This window comes from Alosa sapidissima, chromosome 18 (assembly GCF_018492685.1).
Source record: "Alosa sapidissima isolate fAloSap1 chromosome 18, fAloSap1.pri, whole genome shotgun sequence".
Taxonomy (NCBI): Eukaryota; Metazoa; Chordata; class Actinopteri; order Clupeiformes; family Clupeidae; genus Alosa; species Alosa sapidissima.
The window spans coordinates 1,601,126-1,624,866 of NC_055974.1; the positions used below are offsets into that span (position 1 = coordinate 1,601,126).

Genomic DNA, 23,741 nt, shown 5'->3' on the forward strand with positions numbered 1-23,741 from the left:
TAATACGCAACAGCTTTCCTGTAGGCTAGTCTACGTGCTGCTGCTGCAACCCTGTGGATGCAACACGAAACTACATGGAACAAGAACACTAGAGATTTCTGCCAGAGTTAGCAAGCTAACTATAAGCTTTATGCCACAATGCTACATACCCAGAAGTTGAAGCTTCTCTCATACAAATTAACATCCCCCAGAATGTCCATACGAAAATGTTCAGCATGTAATGTCAACTATTCATCTAGTTAGACTGATGATGCAAAGTTTGCTAGCAAGTAAGCTAATATGGAAAGTTTGCTAGCAGGTTAGCTATGGCTAAGATGGAGAGTCTGTTTGGGGAATGTGTTGTGTTTGGGCGCATATTGCCATCTAGCGAGGCGGAGTAAAGCATTAATAGTTTGGCCTACAACAGTGTTTCTCAAACTTTTTCAGTTTCAGGACCACTTAACTAACCCTAGCTAAAAAAAAAAAAAGATTAGACCTACTTCAACAGTAGCCTATAATTAGTCTACACAATAGGCCTACTCACTGAACCACCTTGCTTATTGTCTTTGCACTTTGCTTATTGTGTCAGAGGATTCATACTGTATGATTTAAATTGGCATATCTTACATAGACAGTGTTGCAGAACTGTTTGGATTTACATACAAGTTATATTGCAAACAACTCATCTATATTATATTTTACCACGTCTGCTCGCGGACCACTTGGGATAGCTTGCAGACCACCAGTGATCCCCGGACCACACTTTGAGAAACACTGGTCTACGAATATGACAGTGTTCCAGTCAAATCTTTTACTGTCTATGGTCAAATCCCAGCCGAGCTATAACTGTAGCTCGACTTACCTGTGCATGTAAACATACTGACTGACAAAAAATCAGAATGAGTAATTATAACAGACGAGTAGCCCTGTGGACACACAATGTTGTTGGAAAATTGAGATGTGTGAAACACTATTTGACTCAAATGGTAATCAGAAATAATTTGTTATAAAAAAAGACTAAAATGTGTTGACTAAAACTGACTAAGACTAAGATACCTTTAGTTTTCTTTTGACTAAAACTACACTAAAATGACGAGACTTTTAGTCGACTAAAACTTGACTAACAAAAATGATATTTGAATGACTAAATATGACAAAGACTAAAAAGGACATTTCGTCACAAGACTAAGACTAAATTATAAATAGGTGATAAAATTAACACTATGTGATTGTAACAACTGCTTTGAGTGATCTGATTATCGGCACGTAGTGTATAAAGTGACCCACTTTAAGTGGGGTAGTCATAAGCGTGTTGGCTGTGGACATAAAGTTCACCCGGTCTGGACAAAATGAGTTGGTGTTCCTGAAACAGTTCATCTCAGCTTAGAGTATGCGTACTTGCTCCTTTCAGAAAAGGATGGAGGCAAGGCATCTGATCTAATACATAGTTACTATTGAGTTACTACATTTGGCTCTTTTGAACTATAGATGAACACGGAACAAAACTAGCACCAGCCACCAGTTGGTGGAATATGAAAGTGGCTGCTAGATATTAGATTATTGTCCGATGTGGTGTGTGTGTTCTGGAACACTGCTTTTCATTAAGGCCTGTGCACCATTGCCTAGTCAACTACAAGAACGAGTCAACGCAGTTTGAATGTGTTTGCGCTGTTAACTGTGAGGGGGAAGAGCACATCCTGTGTGAGCACGCTGTGGTTTGAATGCTGCAGCAACAGTAACACACGCATTGTCAGTCCTCTGTTAATGACTCTTCATACAACAACAGCAACATGGGCCTCTTTGTTCTAAGCGCCAAAACTCCAGATCTGTTGTTTCATGGTAAGAGTTTTTTTTTTAATTCTTTTAACATCATTTTGGATTGGTAAACATTTTAGTCGTTGTATAGAACTACTTACTTAGTCAATATTGTATGCACAAATTAGTCTTAGTCATGATTTTTGATGCTAACATGTGCTTAATGATTGAATGGGGTGTCATGACCTAAAAAGCTCGGAGAAGCATACAAGAGACATACCTTAACCAAGGTGTAACATGTTTAAGTTTAGCACACTTTAAGACATTACAGTGATACGGTTAGAGGTAACTCAGCTGTATGTAAAATATGGCATCCGTTGTGGTAGGGGAGATCCCTGTTTGCTTTCTCAACTGAAAAATAGAAATAGAATAGAATCGAAATAGCAGGGCGGGTGCACACTATTTTTCCTCTGCTTTGTTCAGATTTTCTGGTGGTGGTGGTCAACTACTGCTCATCTTTAGTTCAGAATGTCTGTAGTGAGCAGCTGACCCTTTGCATGATTCTAAAGGTCAGGAACCCCCCCCCCCCCCCCCACCCCACCCCATTTCCGAGACTGAGCTCAGTGTACAGTACAGAGAGGGTGCAATGGAAGAGAATTCTAAATCTGATCTGCCATCCGGATCCAATAGAGGAAGTTACCAACATGCCGTCTTCTTACTGTGTTCTATCCAACCCCTGTTAGCTTAGTGGGGCTTTGGTTTTATTTTAAAGTATTAAACAGACCCGTAACTGGGTGGACCAACACAGAAGTGGATCGCTTTTGTCACTTTTTTCTGATTATGCTTTTTCTGGAGAGGAAACCAGCCCCCATTTCTCTTACTATTGTTAGTGTGTCAGTGAATTCAGACAGGGTAAAGTCAGTGGCGGAAATAGACTTTTATATGTGGGGTGGCCAGAGGATGGACAAGGCTATTTCAGGGTGTCCATAGAATATGACAGAAAATACCCTACCCTAATCTGACATGTATGGGAGCATGAATTAATCTAATGGTTGCAGAGGTAGTTCTGATTAGGTACATAACTTGGAGAGATCACGGATCACCTAGCTAAAAAAAAGTAGACCTACTCCAACAGTATATTACACAATAGGCCTACTCACTAAACCACTTTGCTTATTGTCTTTGCACCTTGCTTATTGTGTCAGAGGATTCATATGATTTAAACTGACGTAGTTTACATAGGCAGTGTTGCAGAACTGTTATATTATATTTTACCATGTCTGCTTGCGGACCATTTAGGATAGCTTGGGCACCACCAGTGGTCCCCAGACCACACTGATCTAGTGGATACATGTTTCTAGCCATCCTCTTGTCTCAGCCTAAGTTTGAGTTTAAGTTCAACTTAAAATATCAAAATACTCTCAATCTATTCTTACTGCTCCTCCTCCAATGGGAGGTTTAGGAGAAACAAAGCAGTCAGATCTCATTTTGAATACTGCTTCCATATGTGTGATCTGATTTCTCCCTTTCTAGACATTATAGCATTATCCACAATTTAATTACTCACAATTTTAATTTCCCATTCCCATTTGCATTTTGTATCTGAAAATCAGTTTAGTTTAATGTAGCCTAAATGATTTTAGATTGTGGTTATATTTGCCTAATTTAGCCTAGCTATAATTTTGCTAGACTTTTACAATAGCAAACATGCTACCTGGACATTGTGATAACCTTGTAAGCATTGTTTACAGTTTATTGGGAACCGATCTCTCCTATTTGATTAGCATGTTACCAGACCATAAATCATATGAAATGGATCAATATAACATGAGCAGTCAAAGACACTGTGTAGCGCAAAAATAAAACATTAATAAACTGCACTCAAACAGACTAATATAAAGCATGTGGTGGTGAAAAGAATACAAAAGAGAAAAGAAAACCTTTAGATCTCCACCTTAAAACCTAGCCTAGCCTACATCAGAATGATGTTTTCAATGGAGGTCCTCTTCAGCACCTACCAGTGTCTTGTGAGGTGAAAATATTCCCTCTTTGTCTTCTCACGTCTTTCTTTTTTTTTTTTTCATGTGTAGTTCTGTTACTCCTGGCAACAGCCAAGTCTTTGCATGCAGGAGTGAACACAACAACGGGCCCTACCGCCACCACCCCTACGGAGGGCAACAGCATCACAATAAAGACGACCACCGCAACGATAAAACCATTCAGTGGCAGAGCAAGCACACCCAATGACACCGCTCCACCACAAGTCACGCAAGCAAACAGCACACACAATGAAAGCCATTTTTCAGACATACCGAGCACAACTAAACACACAGACAACACTTCTGACTTAACGAACATCACCAGTCCTTCATCGAAGACCACCACTGACACGACAGTTTCAACAGTGGTGTCCTCCGGGACAACTGGTAAGGATGATTATTTCACGTCTCATTAATTTAGTGTGTAACTGTGTGTTTGTGTGTGTGTGTGTGTGTGTGTGTTTCACACAGCCTTTTGTAGTCACTTCCTGTGCCTCACCACAGCACTTGCATGGTATGCACAGCACTTGCACACAAACCCAACCTAAAGTTGATTTCACATTTGACTTTGCCAACATTTGCATGAGAGAGCAATGCAGAGAGCAATGCAATGAGTTTTGTCTGCATGTTTCTGTCCATAATCTCCAAGAATCCAAACTACATGCTGCAGAACAGAAACGCATACTTAGTCCAAGTTCTCTCTTTCTCTCTCTCTCTCCCTCTCTCATAATTCAAAATGATCACAGCATTTTGAACTGCTGACCATTCCATTCAAATCCTTTGTGTTTCTTAGACTCAGTACGATGTGAAGCAATACTTTGTAGATCTGTTGAATGTGGACTCTCTCAGCCTTTTCACAGTTTGATCCCTGTTGTGATTATACTGTGTAACCGCCCCCTATGGACAGAATGATGGGTTGTATGATCTACTTCACTCAGTGAAACCTGTTTTTGCCTTGTACAGAAACAACTGTAGCAGCAGCAGCAGCAGCAGAACCTGGAGGAGGAGGGGCTGTGATCCTGATCTTTCTACTGCTTGCCATTATAGTTCTCGGAGTTCTTCTGTACTACCTGCGCAAGAAATCAAGGGTGAGAAAGTCCTTCACTGGTTCTGCTGCAGGCCCACGGTAGCAATATTACAGTGTGCTTGGTACTCTGCCATACTTTTATGAAGATATACAGGTGATGATGATATACAGTTGTACGTAAGCTTGGTTACCCCTGACCTTAACACGTGAAAAGGAGTAAATTCAAGCCTTGCAGAAAATAGCTCTTTAGAATATACAACTGCATACCCATACTCCACAAGGGGGCGATAGTTGATATGTGTTCTGGTTGTGTCGACAGAGTTACTCGTTTGACCTCTCCACCCCTTTCAATGACCAAGCAAGTGACAACACACCCCTGAAACCGACGGAGATGGAGACGTTTCAGCCCAAAGACACGGGTAGAGAACGGTGTTGTTCATACAGACACTCACTTTTAAACATTTATTTAAAGTACACTGTCAGACACCATCATGCACACACATAGAATCAACATTTTTAGATCTTGAAGGAGGTGTGATTTCACTTCTCTTATTTGTTTTTCAGAAACTCCAGCAACTCTCCCGTCTGTGGTTATTGAGAGTGCTGAAAACAAGCCGGACAGCCCAATAGCCAATGGGAGTGTGGAGGGACCAGGGGATCCTGTCATCACTCTTGACAATGGAAGCATCAAATCAGGTCAGACCTTAAATCCACTGTCTCGCTAATTTTATTGGTCATATTACCTGCATAAAGTTACTTTATATAATTAGTGTATATATTTATTATATAAATAAATATCTTAGTGTATATATTTATTATATACATTTGTGTGTGTGTGTGAATGTGTAGATCCCTCAGAGTGTGGATCACAGACAGAATGCCTACCGAGGGATTCCACAGATGTTGACGTGGAGCAGCAACCAGGCAATGAGAACAACAACAACTTCACAGTTGGCACCAAGGCAACAGCAGGTCAGTGAAGGTGTGTGTGTGTGTGTGTGTGTGTGTGTGTGTGTGTGTGCGCGCGCGTGTGTATATAGAGTTGGAAATCCACCAGCCACTCAATAGGAAATCATTACTGTATTCTGTGTCTGAAATCCACCAGCTACTTTGAGCATGTGGCTGATCCTAATTTCCATGTCTGGTGTGATTCAAAGTTCAGAGTCTTTTTTTTTTTTTTTTTTAAATGTAATAGGAGTTATGTGTGTGTTTGCAGGACTCAAGAGTGGAGAGGTCAACTTTACAGAGATCAGCCTTAATTAGGCCGCAGGAAGACACCTTTAAACAATAACCCTCGACCTTTAACCTCACCCTGAGCCTCACTCTTAAAGGACAACTCTGGTTACTCAAAATACTCAGATTAACAGCGTTTTGGTCCCCAAGGAAAGTTAACACTTGTTATCATTCAAAAATAGACCCTTAGTTAGACCGGTGTGTCCTTGAATACTGACTTCTTCTTCATTGTTTGACATTGCTTTTTACCCAGTTTAGTTCTTTGTTACCCACAGTTCCTTGTACTCGTTGATGTGCCCCCAAGACCATTATTTTTGGCACCTTCGTCTTAGTTTATTGGGTTCTAATGTGATGGTTATTTATGTGGTCACTTGCAACAAACCCTAGCCTGGGTGAACCCAGACTGATTCTCGAAAGAGAACTGGTGTGGAAATCCTTGGTTCACTTCTGATTTCCAAGGGGCGTAACCCAGCCTGATGTAGCCAACTCAATTCTTGTCAGAATCTAAGTCTGGAACTGGAGCACTGGGACGTGATAATGGGGCGTGTTTCAACCGATACAAGAGGAAAAATGCCTCTGCATTAGATAGACCTAACCAACTGGTGCAACAAAATAGCCTACCATGAATCCTGTAGACAGTCAAAACATGCTTTTTCTTGGCAAATGTCTTAATCACTGTTTTCAGATGCGATAGCAATATCTAAATGCCTAGCTTCTTTAGGAACAGGCTTTTTGCTGTAAACAAAATCAACCGAAGCGCGCTCAGGTCATGTGAATGAAAAGGCACCGTTGCTCATCTGTCCATCAAGCCCGACTGGACAATTTGATTGGTCGGCTGATTCTGATGCGGGCATAGGGGGTTGTCAATGGAGCAAAGCCCGACCTAATTTCCCGACGGAAATTAGCGGGATGTAGGCGGGATTAATTTTGGGCTGGCTTCCAGGCTAGGCGTAACCAGTAATGAAATGAAACTGTACCGATTCTATGTGATTGCTAAATGTGCATTTGTCACATTTGGCTCCTCGTGATCTGCTAGCTCTCCATTACGTGAATACACTGAAAAATCTGGTCTTCGGACAGGTGGCAGGTTCGTCTGAGTTCACCCAGGCTAAGCAAACTCTCAAAACACACACACACACACACACACACACAACCAAACAAAAACATTCACATATAAAAACATGCTTTGCAGTCATACTGACCTTCAGTTCTCCATTTGTAGATTACAGTTTTTCTCGATTGCTTTTACCTGCTTAAGTAAACTAGAACCCACTTGGTCTTCATGACTACTTTCTTTGCACAGCAGAAGTCATCTCTTGCGAATGTGTTCACACATTTTCATTGGGTTCACACATTTCTCACACCCTTTTGCAAAACAGTTAACACAGGTGTCATTCAAAAGCCCCAAACTCTATTGGGTTTCCCATGCTAAACAAAAGGAAAACATCTTTTCACAGGTGGTATAGATTCCTTGCATAAGTCTGAATCTCTGAAACACCTGTGTGAAACTCCTTTGCACAATTCTTCAATCAGCAATCATTCATTATACATAAGAGATGTCTGTTCTGTGTTGCTATTTGCAAGTATGGATCTAATGCACATTAAGACAAAGTAATGTATTGCCTATTTGGTGGAGAAAACAGTACAACAGGTGTTGACTGTAGGTCTATTTCGATGAAAAATGACAAGTTGTAGTTCAATGAAATTTGCTGTATCTTGCTAGGTATTTACTGTATGTCTTACATGTCAATGGTAGTTACATCTTGGGAGGAATGAATAAATTATTTTTTTATTCAGTACATTTTGTATTTTCAGAGTTTTTTTCTAATACCAGAAAAATGAGAAAGTAATGGAACAGACATAGCAAAAATGCTCATTTTGAGAACTAGATTTTGCATTTTGTTGTCCAGTGTGTAATGATTGATTAAAGAGTGTTTTTTAATTGGCAACAAGTTGTAGTGTTTGAAGGCAAGATTTGCTTTTGCTGCATTTTTTAAGTGTTTTGAGAGAGTAACAGCCTTTTGCAAGCAAAATGTGTCATTTTGTCTAGAGTGCTTTTGTTCAGACACGAGTGTTAACTGTTTTGAGAGCGTGATTTCATACCTGACACAGGTATCAAAACGATCGAGAAAAACTGTAATGACTGTATTATTTGCACTCCTTTCAGAGGGTGTCTATGGAGACTGTTGTAGTTTTTGTGATAATAATAAAAGATGTAACTAATTGACATTGAATTGTATTGAACAGATTGATCCGTTTTATTTTTTGGTACATAATGAGTAAATGAGGATGCATTGTGTTTGCAAGATGTGTATTTGATACCAAATAAAGACATTTTAATTTTTAAAATACAACTAAGGTATTTTCTCCTCCTTAAAGTTTCAAAGAGCTTCATCTGTACTTTTTCCCCCAACAGCACGAGGACCAAACCTATATATATATATATATATATATATATATATATATATCACAAGGTTGATTTTCAAACATAAACATAAACCCTAAAAACTGAAAAGGTTATAACAACCCCTCATTTAACATTCACACACACATACTGTACACAACACAATACAGACATCACAGGGGCTTTCCAAAGAGAGATTAAAAATAGATTTTTATAATAACATTGTATTTTTCTCAGAACAGAACAGGTATTACAGTATGGCGTTCAAGCAGAAAATCAGTCTGGATAAGAAGCAGGTGGTTTATGACTCTGGAGCTGGCTGTTTTGGATGAGTGAGATTAGACCTCAAAGTCCTGCCTTCATGCCTCAGTACATCTCAGCAATCCTGTCAGAATTATGAGTTATGCAATTATGACCATTAAATCAAACAGGAAAAAAATACTTTAAATTGTTTAAAATGATTCAGAAAATGCATATTGGGGTGTGTGTGTGTGTGTGTGTGTGGTCAACTCCACCTTTTTGTTATCTTCATCGCATGAATGGATAGGAGGAGCTGAAAAAGGTCAGAATACTGAGTTACACTCATGCTTCATCAGCACACACACACACACACACACACACATACACAACTGACCTTTTTGTTTCACTCCTGGCTTCTGCAAACTTGTGTCGGATCATAAAACTGGCCAGCGCATCAGCAACCTAAAAACAAGAGAACAAAAACAAAATATCTTGTATTAGCACAAAATGTCATACCAGACCATTTACATACTACATTATTGCACTAAACTAATGTGATATCTGCATGGGAGGGTGAGGTCACTTCTCTTACTTTGTCTGGTGTGTCTTCATGCACTGCATGACCACACGGGGGCAGCACCTGCATCATAAATTTACCTACAGCCAGAAAAGGTCAGTTTTTCATAAACCTTCCATGCAGTGTGTTAGTGTGTCACATGAGATGAGTATCCAATGCTTTGCTATATACACCCTGTCATACTCCCACCTACATTGACTCTGTAAGGTCAACTAGAATAGCTTCCATACACAATTGCACTGTACCCTTTCGTTCTTCAGCCTTTGGACAGGCGGCTTTCTCTCTCAATGCCATTACCCAATGGAATACCATCCCAGACACTATAAAATGCTGTGGCTAGTTCAGTAGTTATAAAACTAATCTAAAAAAATACTTTAAAATCTCTCAAAACAGTGCACACACAATGTTAGATAATCACTCCTCATACTTTTAGCTTCACTCTTCTCTCTAATGGGGTTGACAGGGTGTGTGTGTGTGTGCGTGTGTGTGTGTGTGTGTGTGTGTGTGTGTGTGTGTGCGCGTGCGTGCGTGCGTGCGTGCGTGTGAATAGGGGCTGTTGAGTTGTGTGCGGCGCACGCCGCTACACCCCTAATCGTGGTGCGTATATGTGTACCTGTGGAACAAATGTAACTTATTGATATTTGCTACATTTTTTTTTTTTCATTATTGAGCGATGTTTTGTTTTTAAAATTTTGTATTTGTGCTTGTATTTGTGCTTGTATTTGTGCTTCCTGTGGGACTACAGATGTAAATTAGCCCATGGCTAACTCTGGTGCAATGCATCAAATGGTTACATTTATGTTTTAATTGCACACTGTCCCTTACAAATAAATTGAAATTGAATTGAAAACAGACTGTTCAAAGTCACTCACAGGAATGTGCGTGAGATGCTTTCAGAACTGAACCTACCTTGCATCTGGCCTATAGTTAGGTCTCTGTCCAAACGGTCAATCCCTGTCAATCAAAATATAAAATTAATGAGTGCTTTAGTCAGGAAGAAATGCATGCAAGGTTAGAGTCTACATTGTAGCCAGCAGCCATACCAGCGGATACCTTCAGTACATTCAGACCAAATGCTAAACAGCATAATTTTAAGGGAAAAGAACCACTATGAGACCTTGACCTTGACATTGACATAGACTCTCATGTCACAGCCTAACCATTAATAAGATTCAGCTTGTGTCAGTGCTGCCCTCTGTTTCGAGGTAAACCTTATAGAGCAGAGAGAGATGCTAGTGACTCTAGTGTCTGTGGTTCATTATAGAGCAGAGAGAGATGCTAGTGACTCTAGTGTCTGTAGTTCTTTATAGAGCAGAGAGTGATGCTAGTGACTCTAGTGTCTGTAGTTCTTTATAGAACAGAAAGTGATGCTAGTGACTAGTGTCTGTAGTTCTTTATAGAGCAGAGAGTGATGCTAGTGACTCTAGTGTCTGTAGTTACCAGCTAGCAGTAGCAGCTTGGGTACATTGCAGCTGAGGAAGAGGTTGGAGATGCCGCGGAACCAGCCGTCCCAGTACTTCTCTGCCTTGGACAGGTCAATCCGCCAGCAGTACGAACTCAACGTCTGCAGTCAGGGAAACATGCACTGAGAGTCAAGCAGAGGAACAACCACCCACCCGACCACCTTCACCCATGTCAGAGTATAGCCAACCGCGCTGCATGGAAGGCACTAGGGTTAGGCAAGGGTTAGGGTTAAGGTTAGAGTTAGGTGTCGACGGTCGCAGTGCTGCCTTGAAGTCAACAGTGGGGGCTTACTTTTCCATCAAGCTCTCTGAGCCCACTGTAAAGAGCTGGGCCTGTCTAGAGGTATCTCTATTGAAGTAGCATAATGTGTTAATGCTCATAGTGAAGCAGTCTGCTGTCCTGATGCAGCGGGGTCATCCCTATGTTCCCCATATGTTCCCTGGGTCCTATGTTAGGGTTAGGGTTTTAAAAAAGGGTCCTATGTTCCCCGGTCCCATACAAAGCGGGGAACATAGGACCCGGGGAACATACGCTCCCGATGCAGCAGTAGGCCTATTTTTATACACCACTGAGTGATTTTCTTCATGGACACATAACTAGTTTAATTGTTGCCTAAAGCAATATGTGGTAGTGGGTTCATTTCCTTTACAAAGTGGCATGCAATATTCATATAGAATGTCTGCATTTGTATGTACTGTGTGTTAATGAATGTTTGTGTAATGCAATAACTATAAAACAGCAACTTATGATGCAAATCTACAGAAGGTTGAGGGCAATACAATCTAAGTGTAACCATGTGCAGTGGTGTAGCTATTCAGTGCAATTACTATAGCACTATCACTATCAAAAGCAAGTATTTGTACCAATGAAACTGCCAGTGCAATCAAGATGACAAGTCCTTACGCCATCAAGATTGCTGCAAACTGCTTTGTTTTGTTGCCAATATGACAGTTTTACTCTGTAAGTCTGTTCTAATGAACAATGTGCAAGGCAACACAAGTTTCTATGTGGCATAGCTATTTAAAAACTACAAAGTTACACATTATTGTGTGTGGAGGGGGTTGACTGCAAGAGAGTGGATATGCCCAAAAGTTTTTACTGTTGACAGCCATTGTGACAGTATAAAGAAATCAAATTGTGCATTATACAGCAAAACTCCCCTTGGTCAGAGCTGTACACCACTGTACATCTTTCTATACATGCTGACGTTCCTGTCTGTCAGGTATGTATATATGCTAGACAGACTATGACAACTACTGTAGTTATAACAGCTAGTTCAACACTTTTGCATAATGATTGTGTAATGGGGTAGGACAATTCAGCATGGAACCAGTGCATTTTGATCAACATGACATCAGCAATTGAAAATGTAAAAAACAGCAGACATTTCAAAATCAGGTATGTATATATGCTAGACAGACTATGACAACTAGTTATAACAGCTAGTTCAACACTTTTGCATGTAATGATTGTTTTATGGGGTAGGACAATTCAGCATGGAACTAGTGCATTTTGATCAACATGACATCAGCAATTGAAAATGTAAAAAACAGCAGACATTTCAAAATCACAATAAAAGTGATTGACAAAATCAGTTGCATGGATAAACTAAAGCATTGCTGCTTGTTCAATATGGGGAGAAACTGCTTTAATGGTGCGCACAGGGGATTAAATTATATGGAGTTTCAACAACCAGTTTTGAGAATTTCAATTCTGATCTGAGAAATGTGCCAAAACGACTGAAAAACTGTAATACATAATCAAGTGTTAAGATGTTTCTGTCACCATATACACAGCTTTAATATCATGGGTGTTATGCTTACATGTAGGTGTTAAAGGGCTAGTTGTGGCTGTGTGGGATGTGTGGTAAGGTGCTTTAAGTGTTAGTTGTCACTGGGTTGTGTTGTAAGGCGGAGTCACTGTGTTGTGAGGCGGAGTCACTGTGTTGTGAGGCGGGGTCACTGTGTTGTGAGGCGGGGTCACTGGGCTGTGTTGTGAGGCGGGGTCACTGGGCTGTGTTGTGAGGCGGGGTCACTGTGTTGTGTTGTGAGGCGGGGTCACTGGGCTGTGTCGTGAGGCGGGTGTCGCTGATCCTTACCTCTGCGTCACTGAGGCTCACCTCGGATGCAGCACTCTCGACTTTATCCGTGGCGTAGTTCAGGTCATAGAACTCCTCGTTGCCCTCGGCCACACACTCCCCCACTGGACTCACCTGCTCCGCCGTGTCCCCCTCCTCCCCCTCACGCCTGTGTGTGTGTGTGTGTGTGTGTGTGTGTGTGAGAGAGAGAGAGAGAGAGAGAGAGAGAGAGAGAGAGAGAGAGAGATCAGTGGCAGGTATTTGTATCAGATTCAAATAAGCTTTATTGGCATTGACTATACTGTTCTATAGAATTGCCAAAGCATTTACGTTGTGTACAAGGTGCATCTATCAACAATGCAACATGGCAATTATGGGAGGAGAGGAAGTTCTGTATGTTATTTACACAAATCTCTTTACAGGAATGCATTGAGCCATGAGTCTTACCGTCGGACTTGACCAACCATTGACACTTTTGCAGATTCTAAGTTTCTAATTTGACCACTCTTAACACTGTAAATAAAAAGAACAGGATTCAATAAGGTAATTTTCTGAAAATGAACATGTGACTGAATCAACAGAAGTTTTAAGAATATACAATCATGACACTACTGTGGCCTATGCATTCTGAATCCAAATCCATGGCCCTTTGGTCTGAATCTCATGAATCTTGCTCTGACCTCCACTCGATGGCGTGGTCGATTGTCTTGAAGGATTTGGGCCGTCCTCGGAGAAAGTTCTGCATGCTGTGGAGCACATCCATGGCACTTCCTGGACCAGAAGGAAAACTCAATCCTACTTTTCCCCAGCCTCTCCTCTTCAATCAGTTCAGTGCATTGGCCCATGCAATATGTTTTCTGCATTCCCTATTGTTTCACTTTTTGGAGATGTATTGCTGGCATCAAATTCAAAATGAACATATATTTTCCAAAAAACAGTCGCACTAATTGCACTATTCCAAATTAAATAGGGTTAAAAGGTTTACAAGATTTGCAAATCATCACATTCTGTTTTTATTACAAAATTACAAAAGGTCCCGACTTTTTTTGAAATGCGGTCTGAGTCTGGGTCTGGGTCTAAAAATTGTGATATTTCCATGATGTACCACTGAAGCCAATTGGTTTTACATCTCTTTTCTATTTGCTACTTTGTCACGTTGAAGAGGACTGAAGTCTCACCCTCGACGACGTCGATGACGACCAGTCCTACCACAGACGGCAGGAGAGACCCGCTGGCCGCGTGCACTGCAATGGCCCCGCCCATACTGTGACCAACCAGAATAATGGGGGGCGGGATCTCCCCATAGGTTGCTCGCACCACATTGGCCACATCTCTGGGTAGGGAGGGGCAGATTTGTGAAGACACACCCACTAATGATGCAACCAGTGCAGTGATATGTATGTGTGTTCACATGACACAACAACCAGGTAAGATGACAGGTGCACAAACGCTCTTTCTCCAACACAAACACACACACACACACACACACAAACACACATACACACACACTTTCCTCTCTCTCTCTTAAAAACTCTTCTAACCTGGACATGGTCAGGGTGGAGAGATCCTCGGAATGGCGAACTTGAGTGACACCTGTCGTTCAAAACATTCATTACATTACATTACATTACATTACATTACATTTGGCTGACGCTTTTTTAACCAAAGCGACTAACAACATGGTAAACAGTAAGTTTTAGAACAATTCTCACAATTTTAGGACAGTTTAAAAAAACACATTAGAGTACAGTAAGAATAAGTGCGTCGGTGAGTGCTGTATTTTAACAGTTACTTGTCAGTTTAAAACGGCTGGTGAGTGCTAGGATCAGTAAGACTTGTTGTAAGTGTTGCTATGAGAGTAGATGTTCTCTAAAGAGCTGGGTCTTCAGGAGTTTTTTTGACATTCAAATAGACATTTATAATGATATCAATTTATGATATTGCAACAAATAGAGGGGACAGACTACAAGTACTCTGACTATAATCATGAGGACATTACAGTTATAGTGCATTTGTTGTGCCTATAACACTAACTTTATAGTAAATAGGGAAACAAACAAGGCCTTTAATGCCCAGCAAATGACCTCACCGTGACCTCGCAGATCCATGGCCAGAACTCTGCAGGTCACTCTGCTGGTCATGGCAGCCTGCAGACAGGACAAAACAGACACGCTGTCAGGGCCTGAACTGGACATGTCCTCCCAGAGCACTCACCACACACTGACCCATTAGTGGAGGAGCTCTTCTCTGTAAACAAGGGCAACGAGACTTAACTAGTCCCACATGGGAACAATGGCAATAATGGGCATGTACATTTCAGTGTGTATGTGTGTTTAGTTTAACCTAGTGCTTCAAATGTTATAGGTCTATACACTGTTACCAGTGTGTGCGTGTGTGTGTGTGTGTGTGTGAGTGAGTGAGTGTGTGAGTGTGAGTGAGTGTATGTGTGCGCGTGTGTGTGTGTGTGCATGTGTGCGCGCGCGCGCGCGTGTGTGTGTGTGTGTGAGTGAGTGTGTGAGTGAGTGTGTGTGAGAGTGTGAGTGAGTGTGTGTGAGTGTGTGTGTGTGTGTGTGTGTGTGTGTGTGTGTGTGTGTGTGTGTGTGTGTGTGTGTGTGTGTGTGTGTGTGTAAGACCTACAGTAAACACGGCCCAGCTAAGAGCTGAGTGGCCTCCTCCGTGCAGCAGCACCAGTAAGGGTCCATCTACTCCACTCTTATACACACGGAACACGTGCGCCAGTCAAGGAGTCAACAGAGTACAGTAGGTGTGTTTGTTTGTTGAGTCCTTACATTGGTAATGTTACTGTATCGTTTAGAGTAATTGTATGTTATTAAATAACTGGTATGATTATTGTTGGGTCTCGTGTGTGTCCGTTAGAAAAGGATATGTCCTTGCTCTCAGCTGTCCCGACAACCACATCATCCATCATTTCAAAGTATTCACTCCATGAAACCGGTGAGTAATCTCTCTTCCTGCCAACCCCATGACTGTAACGCGCGCACACACACACACACACACACACACACACACACACACACACACACACACACACACACACACACACACACACACACAAACAGAGAATATATAAAAACAATCATAAAGACCAGATCAGAAATTACACTTACACTAATCGTTTGCTGTACATGTCCACTATAAACAATGATGTGAGGCATTAAGCAAAACAGAACAAAACAGAGTAAAACAAAACAATAGTAGTCAAACATATAACTAGTTTGACCTCTCTAGACCAGGTATCATGCTTCATGCTTCATCATCATGCTTCATATTAAACTGACAAATATCAACCCTCCTTAACATACAGTAGGCATAATCTATAGATCTGATTGATCTTTTGCTGTACTTCAAAGTAAAACAGTTTACATATTTTTCCCAACACAAACGTCTACCTCTCAAAACACAACTTATTTACTTGCATGCCATGTGACAGTATTAGATCTCTATTCAATCTCTCAGCTCTGTTCAATTCAAACGGTCCTGTTTATCTCCATAATGAGCTGTCAGTGTGCTCTAAACACTGCTTCAGGCTTCAAGTGCTTACTTTTACATTATGCTTACAGCAGCAATCAACTAGAACAATAAGTAAAACAGTAACAATGTGAACTATTTTTTTTATCAGTATTGCTTTAAGTTGTTGTGGACAAAAGTAACATAAACATAAAATAAACATAATTTTGACAATCCAGCGATAAGTAAGTGTGTGTGTGTGTGTGTGTGTGTGTGTGTGTGTGTGTGTGTGTGTGTGTGTGTGTGTGTGTGTGTGTGAGTGATGGTTCCTATTCTCAGGTAACATGAACAGAAACATCATTTTGACAATCCAGCGATGTGTTAGTGTTTTAGTGTGTGTGTGTGTGTGTGTGTGTGTGTGTGTGTGTGTGTGTGATGGTTCCTACTTCTCCGTGTCGAAGTTCTCCTCCCACATGCTGGGCTGCTGGCGCTGTGGCTGCTCGGGGCTCGGATCTGAAGCCATGAACGAGACCGACGGACAAGTGTGTGTGGCACTCCTCTGCTCCACGCTACTAAAGTAACTCTCACACACACACACACACATACCCAAACAGACACACACACACAGAGGCCTTAAAGTAGAACGCCAGTCATCGTCACACAAAGAGGTCACCAGGTGCTGGTGGCAGGTGAGACAGGCAGCTCGTCTGATTGGCTGGGAGAGCTGGAGTGGGTCAGGTGGTCTGGACTTGGCCCATTGTCCAGTTTGTTCATTGTTAAAAGTCACTATTTTAATCTAATCTAAAGCATCTCACTTGTGAACATTTATTCTGATTCAGCATTTGATTAGACATGAACATGCATGTTTTTTTCTCGTGAGAGCAAGATAGGGTGCTTACCTAAAGGAGGTAAAAGAGGAAACCAAATGATCTGTTCATTTATTGGCGTCTGCCGTCCGAATGTGTCTGTTGCCATAGCTCCTGTATCGGGATGAGAAACCAGATGAATGAAATCTACCAGCACATGAATGGACCACATGCTAAACCTGGGACTTCATGCGTGTTTCAATCTAACAGATCTTGTCTGTCTTTAGTGATTCTTGGAGTAGCTCACAGTCCATGTTTGACAATAAGGTTCTAGTACTACTGCTATAGCAGAGCTTTGGTATTTGGAAAAAAGCCTTTCTATCCTTTGAGTTATAAACAGAGAGTCAGACAGAAAGCTAGTGATATCATTGGTCAAATTAGTGTTGGATGGCAGGTCAGGTCAGAGGTTCAAATGAATGTTGGATGGAAGGACAGATGGGGAGATGGAGTGGCAGGCTGCACAGTAGATGGTCAGCACTGAGTTTATTGTTCTGCGATGCATGCTTGACCTCCATATGATTTTCCTGCCTACATGGGGACATCTATTTCTCAGTTGTCTGTATTTTATGTGTGTAATGTACAAGTGTGTGTGCGTCTGCGTATGTGTGTGTGTGTGTGTGTGTGTGTGTGTGTGTGTGTGTTTTCCTTGTGTGCATGTCTGGTATACCCAGACAGTCCTCATGCATGCTCAGATGGTGGTGACATTGCTTGATCGTTGCCAGGCAACCGGAGAAGCCCACCTCTCTGACCATGGCAGCCAGCTTGGCTGTGTCAGCAGCACACCTTAAAGCCTAAACTCGAAACCCTACACATCGGGTGCAAACCTACAGTCGTGTTTAATTTGAACTCACCCATCACATGTTTGCGATCATTTTGCTTGCATACTTGTAGATTCTGGTGTTAAAATGATGGGTGACAGCACAGTGAAGCCTGATCTCAAGGCAGTTCAGGCCATTATGGCAGTCAATCTTAAAAGTTAGTCTATCCTTAATCTATGACCAAAACATTTAAATCGCTTGATACGTCTGTTAAATTAATAAATGTAAATGTAAAAATGATATGCAATGCACCTTAGAATTCAATGGGCTAATATATGCTCTTCATACAAGGCAATGTCCTTCATTTGACGAGGAACTAATGTGAAATGACATTATTTTATGTGCTGCATCTATGTATATTCCTTGATCTTTGTTTATTTTAAAAACATAGCATCCCAAAGTCTGAATCAAATATAGCTGTGTTAATGTTCTTAAACACACTGATGTGTCTTTATAAATGAAAAGTTCAGATGCAAAACCCTCTAAACATCAAAAATGAGATAACAATGGTGAGTGACTGCTCTCCACACATGCGTTAGTATACGTTAATCAAGTAATTTTACGATCAAATCTGCTAAATACCACTCTCTTCCTAGTCTGAATTATCGATTTGTAGGCAAAAACCTATAGGAGCCTGATAAAAAATGCTAATTTAAAAGAAAAGTATTCAGACGGATTTAGAGGGTTTTGCATCTGCAACTCTTCAATTCAAGAACATTCATTATGAACTGATTGCTAAACACACTCTCACATTTTCACTGTTTTCTTTGCCTCAGCCAAATAGAGGTTTGAGTTGGCCACTACGGCTGCCTGTAGTTCTGCATGTCTTTCTGCAGTGCCATCAGGTCCTGTCCATGGGACACACAGCACATGGGAAGAGACCGCAGGCACGATGCCAGTCTGTCGCTGGCACACAGAGAGTGTCCCCCTCGAGCAACCCAATCATGACTCACACACCACGTCCACCCACACAATGGCCCTCCTATCCTAGCGCATTAGAGGCAAACAAGCCAAACCATAATACAGTAATGTTCCTCTAGCTGCTCTTCACTGCCCTGTGTGAGCACAAAGATTATCTCTCATCTCTAATGTGGAATAGGCAACCATTTGCACAAGACATAATCCCCAAAAACAATATCAGTAGACATAGCCATACAGTGTGCGCGCACACACACACACACACACACAAAGTCTTCCACAAGCATTAACACACAAACACGCACGCACACACACACACACACACACACGCACGCACGCACGCACACACACACACACACACACACACACACACACACACACACACACAGCCATGTATAAGTAGGCCTGTACCTAGGTACCTAACTACCTTTCCATCACACACACACACACACACACTTGCAAGTTCATTCTTATGTGTTCTGTGTAAAAGCTCACTTAGGGAATTCCCTGCTGGCTTACAGCAGGCAAATGCATGTTAGCCGCAGAGCTAACACACACATGATAATAGGTGTGCGTGCATCACCATGAGCACATGCACATCTGTGACTCTGTATGTGTAAGCGCGCACATGTGAGTGTATGTGCACGTGGATATGTGTATATGCATATGTGTGTGTATGTGTGGATATGTGTGTATGGGTAAGTGTGTGTGTGTGTGTGTGTGTGTGTGTGTGTGTGTGTGTGTGTGAACTGACCCAGTTTCCCGCAGGCGGAGCATGTTTGTTCATCGGGCCGTGAGAGTATCGTGAGGAGACAGAGTGGAGAGCGGAGTGAGAGAGACGCACGCGCCACACACACACCGCAGAGACGCTGAGCAGACGGGACCGCCGAGCTCAAACTCACACTCGCTGTCGCTCAGAAACACCTGGGACAGAGCGGCCACAGCGCCAAGTCCACACTTTTATACTGGACCGCACACACACACCACCCAGCACAACCCAGGACTGTCCCCAAAACTGACTGACCAGAGCTCAGCACAGGTAAGGGAGATGCTGCAGCTTCATTCTTGAATGGCTAACTGATGTCTTAAACCTTTGTTGTCAGGTTTGTACTTCTATGTGTATTTACCAAATGTGTGAGTGATGCTGGGGGTATGGTAAGGTAAGGTAATGGTAATGCCGTAGTTTCATTCATAAATGGCCAATTGATGTTTCTGAACCCTTACAAACTAGTCAGATCCAGCAGTAGATCCAGATATCAGTTTATCATTGTTGTATAAATGTGTTTGTATTTACCAAGTGTGTGACTGCTTTGGCATGGTGTTGGCCGTGATGCAGGATATGTCATACCCAAGGAACAGTCGAGCACTTAGGAGAGTTCCACAGCTCAGTTCTGTAGCAGTGCACTAGTTGTTGGATACTGCACCAGTGAAGGAGCCGTATAACTAGCAATATATGACACAGGGCTTCCTCCGGATGTCAGCTACTTCCGGATGTTTCCTGGATGTTGGAAGACTGGCACAGGTAGTTTGTCAGTGGCTCCATCAGTTAGGAACAGGTGGAGAGAGTAACTAGGAATCTCTCTCTTACTCTCTCTCTCCTCCACCTCTCTCTCTCTTTCTCTCCCTCCCCCCTCCCCTTTGATTGTGATTCACCAAGAGTCTAAGAGACCCTTGAGGGAGAAGGTCAGGGAGAGGGCTACACACTGATCTCTCTACACGTGAGGAGCAAACACATGCAGAGGTAGCGGCTGCGTCGTGGTCATCATGGTCCTGGACCAGGGCGGTTGTGAGGGTTTGGAGAGGTGGGACGACAGGCAGGGGTAGCGTCTATTACAGGATGGAGGGAATCCCTGTTCTGTGGGGGCTGGGTGAAGAAAAATGGGGAAAAGAATGGCATGCACTCTCATCCGCTGTAACAAAATATAGATTCCTGACATGGATTTGAGTGTAAATTATTCATGGGAAGCTGGAAGCCTGTGGCAACATAACTCCACACTTCAGTTAGTCATATAGCTTGTTAGCCTAGCTTGTTGACGTGTTCTGATCTGTGCCCTTCCTTGATGCTGTGTTTTCACCCCTCCCTCACAACCATGGGCTTCATGTCCTGATGAAAGTATGCATGAGTGTTTTCAGAAGCTGTGAAGCAGCTGAACATTATTTCAGGAGGAATAAAAAGACCTCTGTGCAGTTGTCATTTTCAGTCTCAGAAAGTCATCGCTGACTGGTGGATGGAAACAATCTGATGCCGGAATGTGTGTGATAATGCAGGCTAATTTGGGGTGCGATCAATGCTATGATTTCCCTGTTAATTTAGATCCCACTGTAAAAAACAACCTGAGGCAACAGGACAGCCCCATCCACCAGAGGAGTAACACTAACTCATATGAGTAACACTAACTCACATGAGTAGGCCTAACACTAACTAACATGAGTAACACTAACTCACATGAGTAGGCCTAACACTAACTCACATGAGTGACACTAACTCACATGAGTAGGTCTAACACTAACTCACATGAGTAACACTAACTCACATGAGTAGGCCTAACACTAAGTCACATGAGTAACACTAAGTCACATGAGTAACACTAACTCACACAATGAGTCAGAGTCTAAGTGTTTGTGCTCAGAGTCTGTATTCAACATTTTCACACTTAAAATGTATCTCCGAATTTTAGATTGAAGATGTCTGTTAGCCTGTGTTTGTCAAATCATATTTTCAGTTGTTTCAGCCAAGGATTTTGCCTCCTTGAGGTTGAAACTGAGCCTGTCTTTCAGTGAAAGCCATCTCAGAGGAACCAAACATTATAGGGTGCCTCATCACTATGAACATAAAGCCTCAGTTTTGTTATAGTCTCTGTTTTCATCTGTTCTCAGGCTGATCCGAAATGGGTCATCTAGATCTACAATGATGCCACAGATACCCCTCTGATGTGACAGGTCCTCCTGCATCCCTATCTGTCTTCAGCATCCCTTTCATCACCATGGATATCAAAGGCAGCAAGCCTGCCTCCTCTCCACAGCTCCCTGGCAGCCGTGGCAACAAAGCGGAGCCCAGCAAAGATGCCTCCTCAGCAGCACGCGAGCCCTCTGGTAGCAAGACGGCCGGCCGCGGTGATGCTAGCGCGGTCATGCTAACGGTGGGAAGCGGACAGAAGACGACCGGGTCCCTGGAGCACGTTGCCCAGATCCACAAGCCTGGGCAGGGGTCGGCAAAGTCTCACCTGACCACCCACGCTAGCGAGCCTAAACTGCACAAGTCCCCTAACAGCTCGAGGGCACCAGCCAGCAGCAGCATAGATTCGCCAAGAACTTCCAACTCCAGACATAACCTGGTGGTGACAACTTTTCGAGTGCCAGCGAAGGAGTCTCCAAAGACTCAACACAGCAGAGCGTCGACTACCTCTCAGATCCCGGTTAAAGACTCTCCTAAGACTAACAGCTCTGCAGCTAAAGACACCAAGAATCAAAACAAGCTAGCAGCTTCCCAAATACCAGTTAAAGTGTCACCAAAAATTACCAAATCGTCCTCCAAGACGTCGATGAAGGAGTCACCAAGTAACACCTCAAGCACACCTCTCTCCCTGTCGGATGACCTGTCTCCTGTCAGTGATGATGGGAATCTGGTTCATGCTCTAAGAGCAGATGTCACACCTGCCACAGCGTCCTCTGTAGTCCACCAAGAGGTAAAACATGAGACGAAACAAATCAGCCTTGTTAAACTGGATTCCCAAAACCCACCCAAAGAAGGCATCAAAAACGTGCCCTCTCCACGCACACTGCACAAAGACACAGTCACGCAGGAACACGGTCCACAAGCACAGCTCAAAGACACACACAAACCACCTGCCCAAAAGGAAGTGATCTACACAGGGGACGCCCAACACAAACCCTCACCACACACCACCACAAAGACTCAACATGAACACACAGCTTCTCTGAGCAGCCAGGCAGCACACAGCACATCAGCTCCAGGGAGTCAACACAGCGGCACCCCGAAAACCAAACGTCAAACGACACCGCAGGTCACAGAGCGACAAACAGCAGTACAGAAAGAGAAGAGTGCAGAGAAGAAAGGGAAAGAGAGTGAAGGGAAAGGAGGAGTGAGAAGCAAAGACGTGGGGAAGAGTGTAGCGACCATGACTGGCCTGGAAGGGCTGGGAAAGGACGTCGGGGTGCAAGTCTCTGATGACCTCTGCAACGGTGCCGTGGTAACGGCATCGCAGCTTGACAACCATCTCACTGATGTCACCGGTGTGAACGTCAACAGTGAGGAAAATGCAGCGGTCATGCGTCCGCAGAAGCCAATAGTTCGCCAGCGTCCGTCCTCACAGTACGTCTGCCAGATTGAGATTGAGCTTTGCAGCCAATCACAAAGCAACTCAGCGGAGTGCCCTCCCCTGACTGTATCCGTGAAACCACCTGTCCCCTCTCTGTCTGGGAAACCCATCGACGGGCCTGATGTCTCCTCGGACCAATCGGAAGTAAAGGATAAGACGGGCGAGGGTCCGAGGCAGGAGAAGGCCGGGCCCGTGCACGAGGTGACGTGGGACGCCCAAGGGCTGACGTGGGAGGTGTATGGCGCCGCGCTGGACTGGCAGGCGCTGGGCTCGGCCGTGCAGAGACATCTGCAGACGCAGATCGAGCAACTGGAACTCCGCCTGAAAGCGCTCCAGAGCTCCGCGCCTGAGAAGAAGAAGGAGAGTCCAGCACCCGCCGGACACAGGCCGCGCAGGAGGTGCCACTGCTGGTTCCACTGCTCTTCCTGCTGCTGCAGGCGCAAACATCATAGCGCTTGACCTTTGACCTCTCAGTTGCCTGTGCACTCATTGATTTTAATCCTGTGGTAATTCAATATTAACTTGGTTGCAATCCA

The 23,741-nt window shown here is 43.1% G+C and overlaps 3 protein-coding genes across 4 annotated transcripts; 2 read left to right on the top strand and 1 right to left on the bottom strand.

Annotated features, from left to right (window-relative positions):
* The first annotated feature begins 1,684 nt into the window (after nt 1-1,684).
* On the top strand, nt 1,685-7,187 carry LOC121689684. Its single transcript, XM_042069700.1, has 7 exons — nt 1,685-1,818; nt 3,825-4,160; nt 4,737-4,861; nt 5,120-5,219; nt 5,365-5,496; nt 5,650-5,772; nt 6,017-7,187. The coding sequence occupies exons 1-7, from the start codon at nt 1,770-1,772 to the stop codon at nt 6,061-6,063; spliced, it is 912 nt and encodes a 303-aa protein (XP_041925634.1). The 5' UTR covers nt 1,685-1,769; the 3' UTR covers nt 6,064-7,187.
* A 1,037-nt stretch (nt 7,188-8,224) lies between these two features.
* On the bottom strand, nt 8,225-17,181 carry LOC121689681 (protein phosphatase methylesterase 1-like). Of its 2 annotated transcripts, XM_042069695.1 has the most exons (16): nt 17,163-17,181; nt 16,710-16,835; nt 15,683-15,782; nt 15,433-15,525; nt 14,885-14,942; nt 14,337-14,388; nt 13,974-14,128; nt 13,476-13,566; nt 13,243-13,308; nt 12,817-12,964; nt 10,695-10,818; nt 10,164-10,208; nt 9,270-9,334; nt 9,072-9,139; nt 8,953-8,990; nt 8,225-8,822 (listed from the first exon to the last, which is right to left on the bottom strand). In XM_042069695.1, exons 2-15 carry the CDS (start codon nt 16,784-16,786, stop codon nt 8,966-8,968), a joined length of 1,167 nt encoding a protein of 388 aa, XP_041925629.1. In that variant the 5' UTR covers nt 16,787-16,835; nt 17,163-17,181; the 3' UTR covers nt 8,225-8,822; nt 8,953-8,965. The 2 variants fall into 2 exon arrangements, with proteins under 2 accessions (XP_041925629.1, XP_041925628.1); XM_042069694.1 differs by lacking the exon at nt 17,163-17,181 and having other exon boundaries at nt 16,710-16,872.
* Nucleotides 17,182-19,704: 2,523 nt separating this feature from the next.
* On the top strand, nt 19,705-23,741 carry gprin3a (GPRIN family member 3a). Its single transcript, XM_042069692.1, has 2 exons — nt 19,705-19,904; nt 21,743-23,741. Exon 2 carries the CDS (start codon nt 21,850-21,852, stop codon nt 23,662-23,664), a length of 1,815 nt encoding a protein of 604 aa, XP_041925626.1. The 5' UTR covers nt 19,705-19,904; nt 21,743-21,849; the 3' UTR covers nt 23,665-23,741.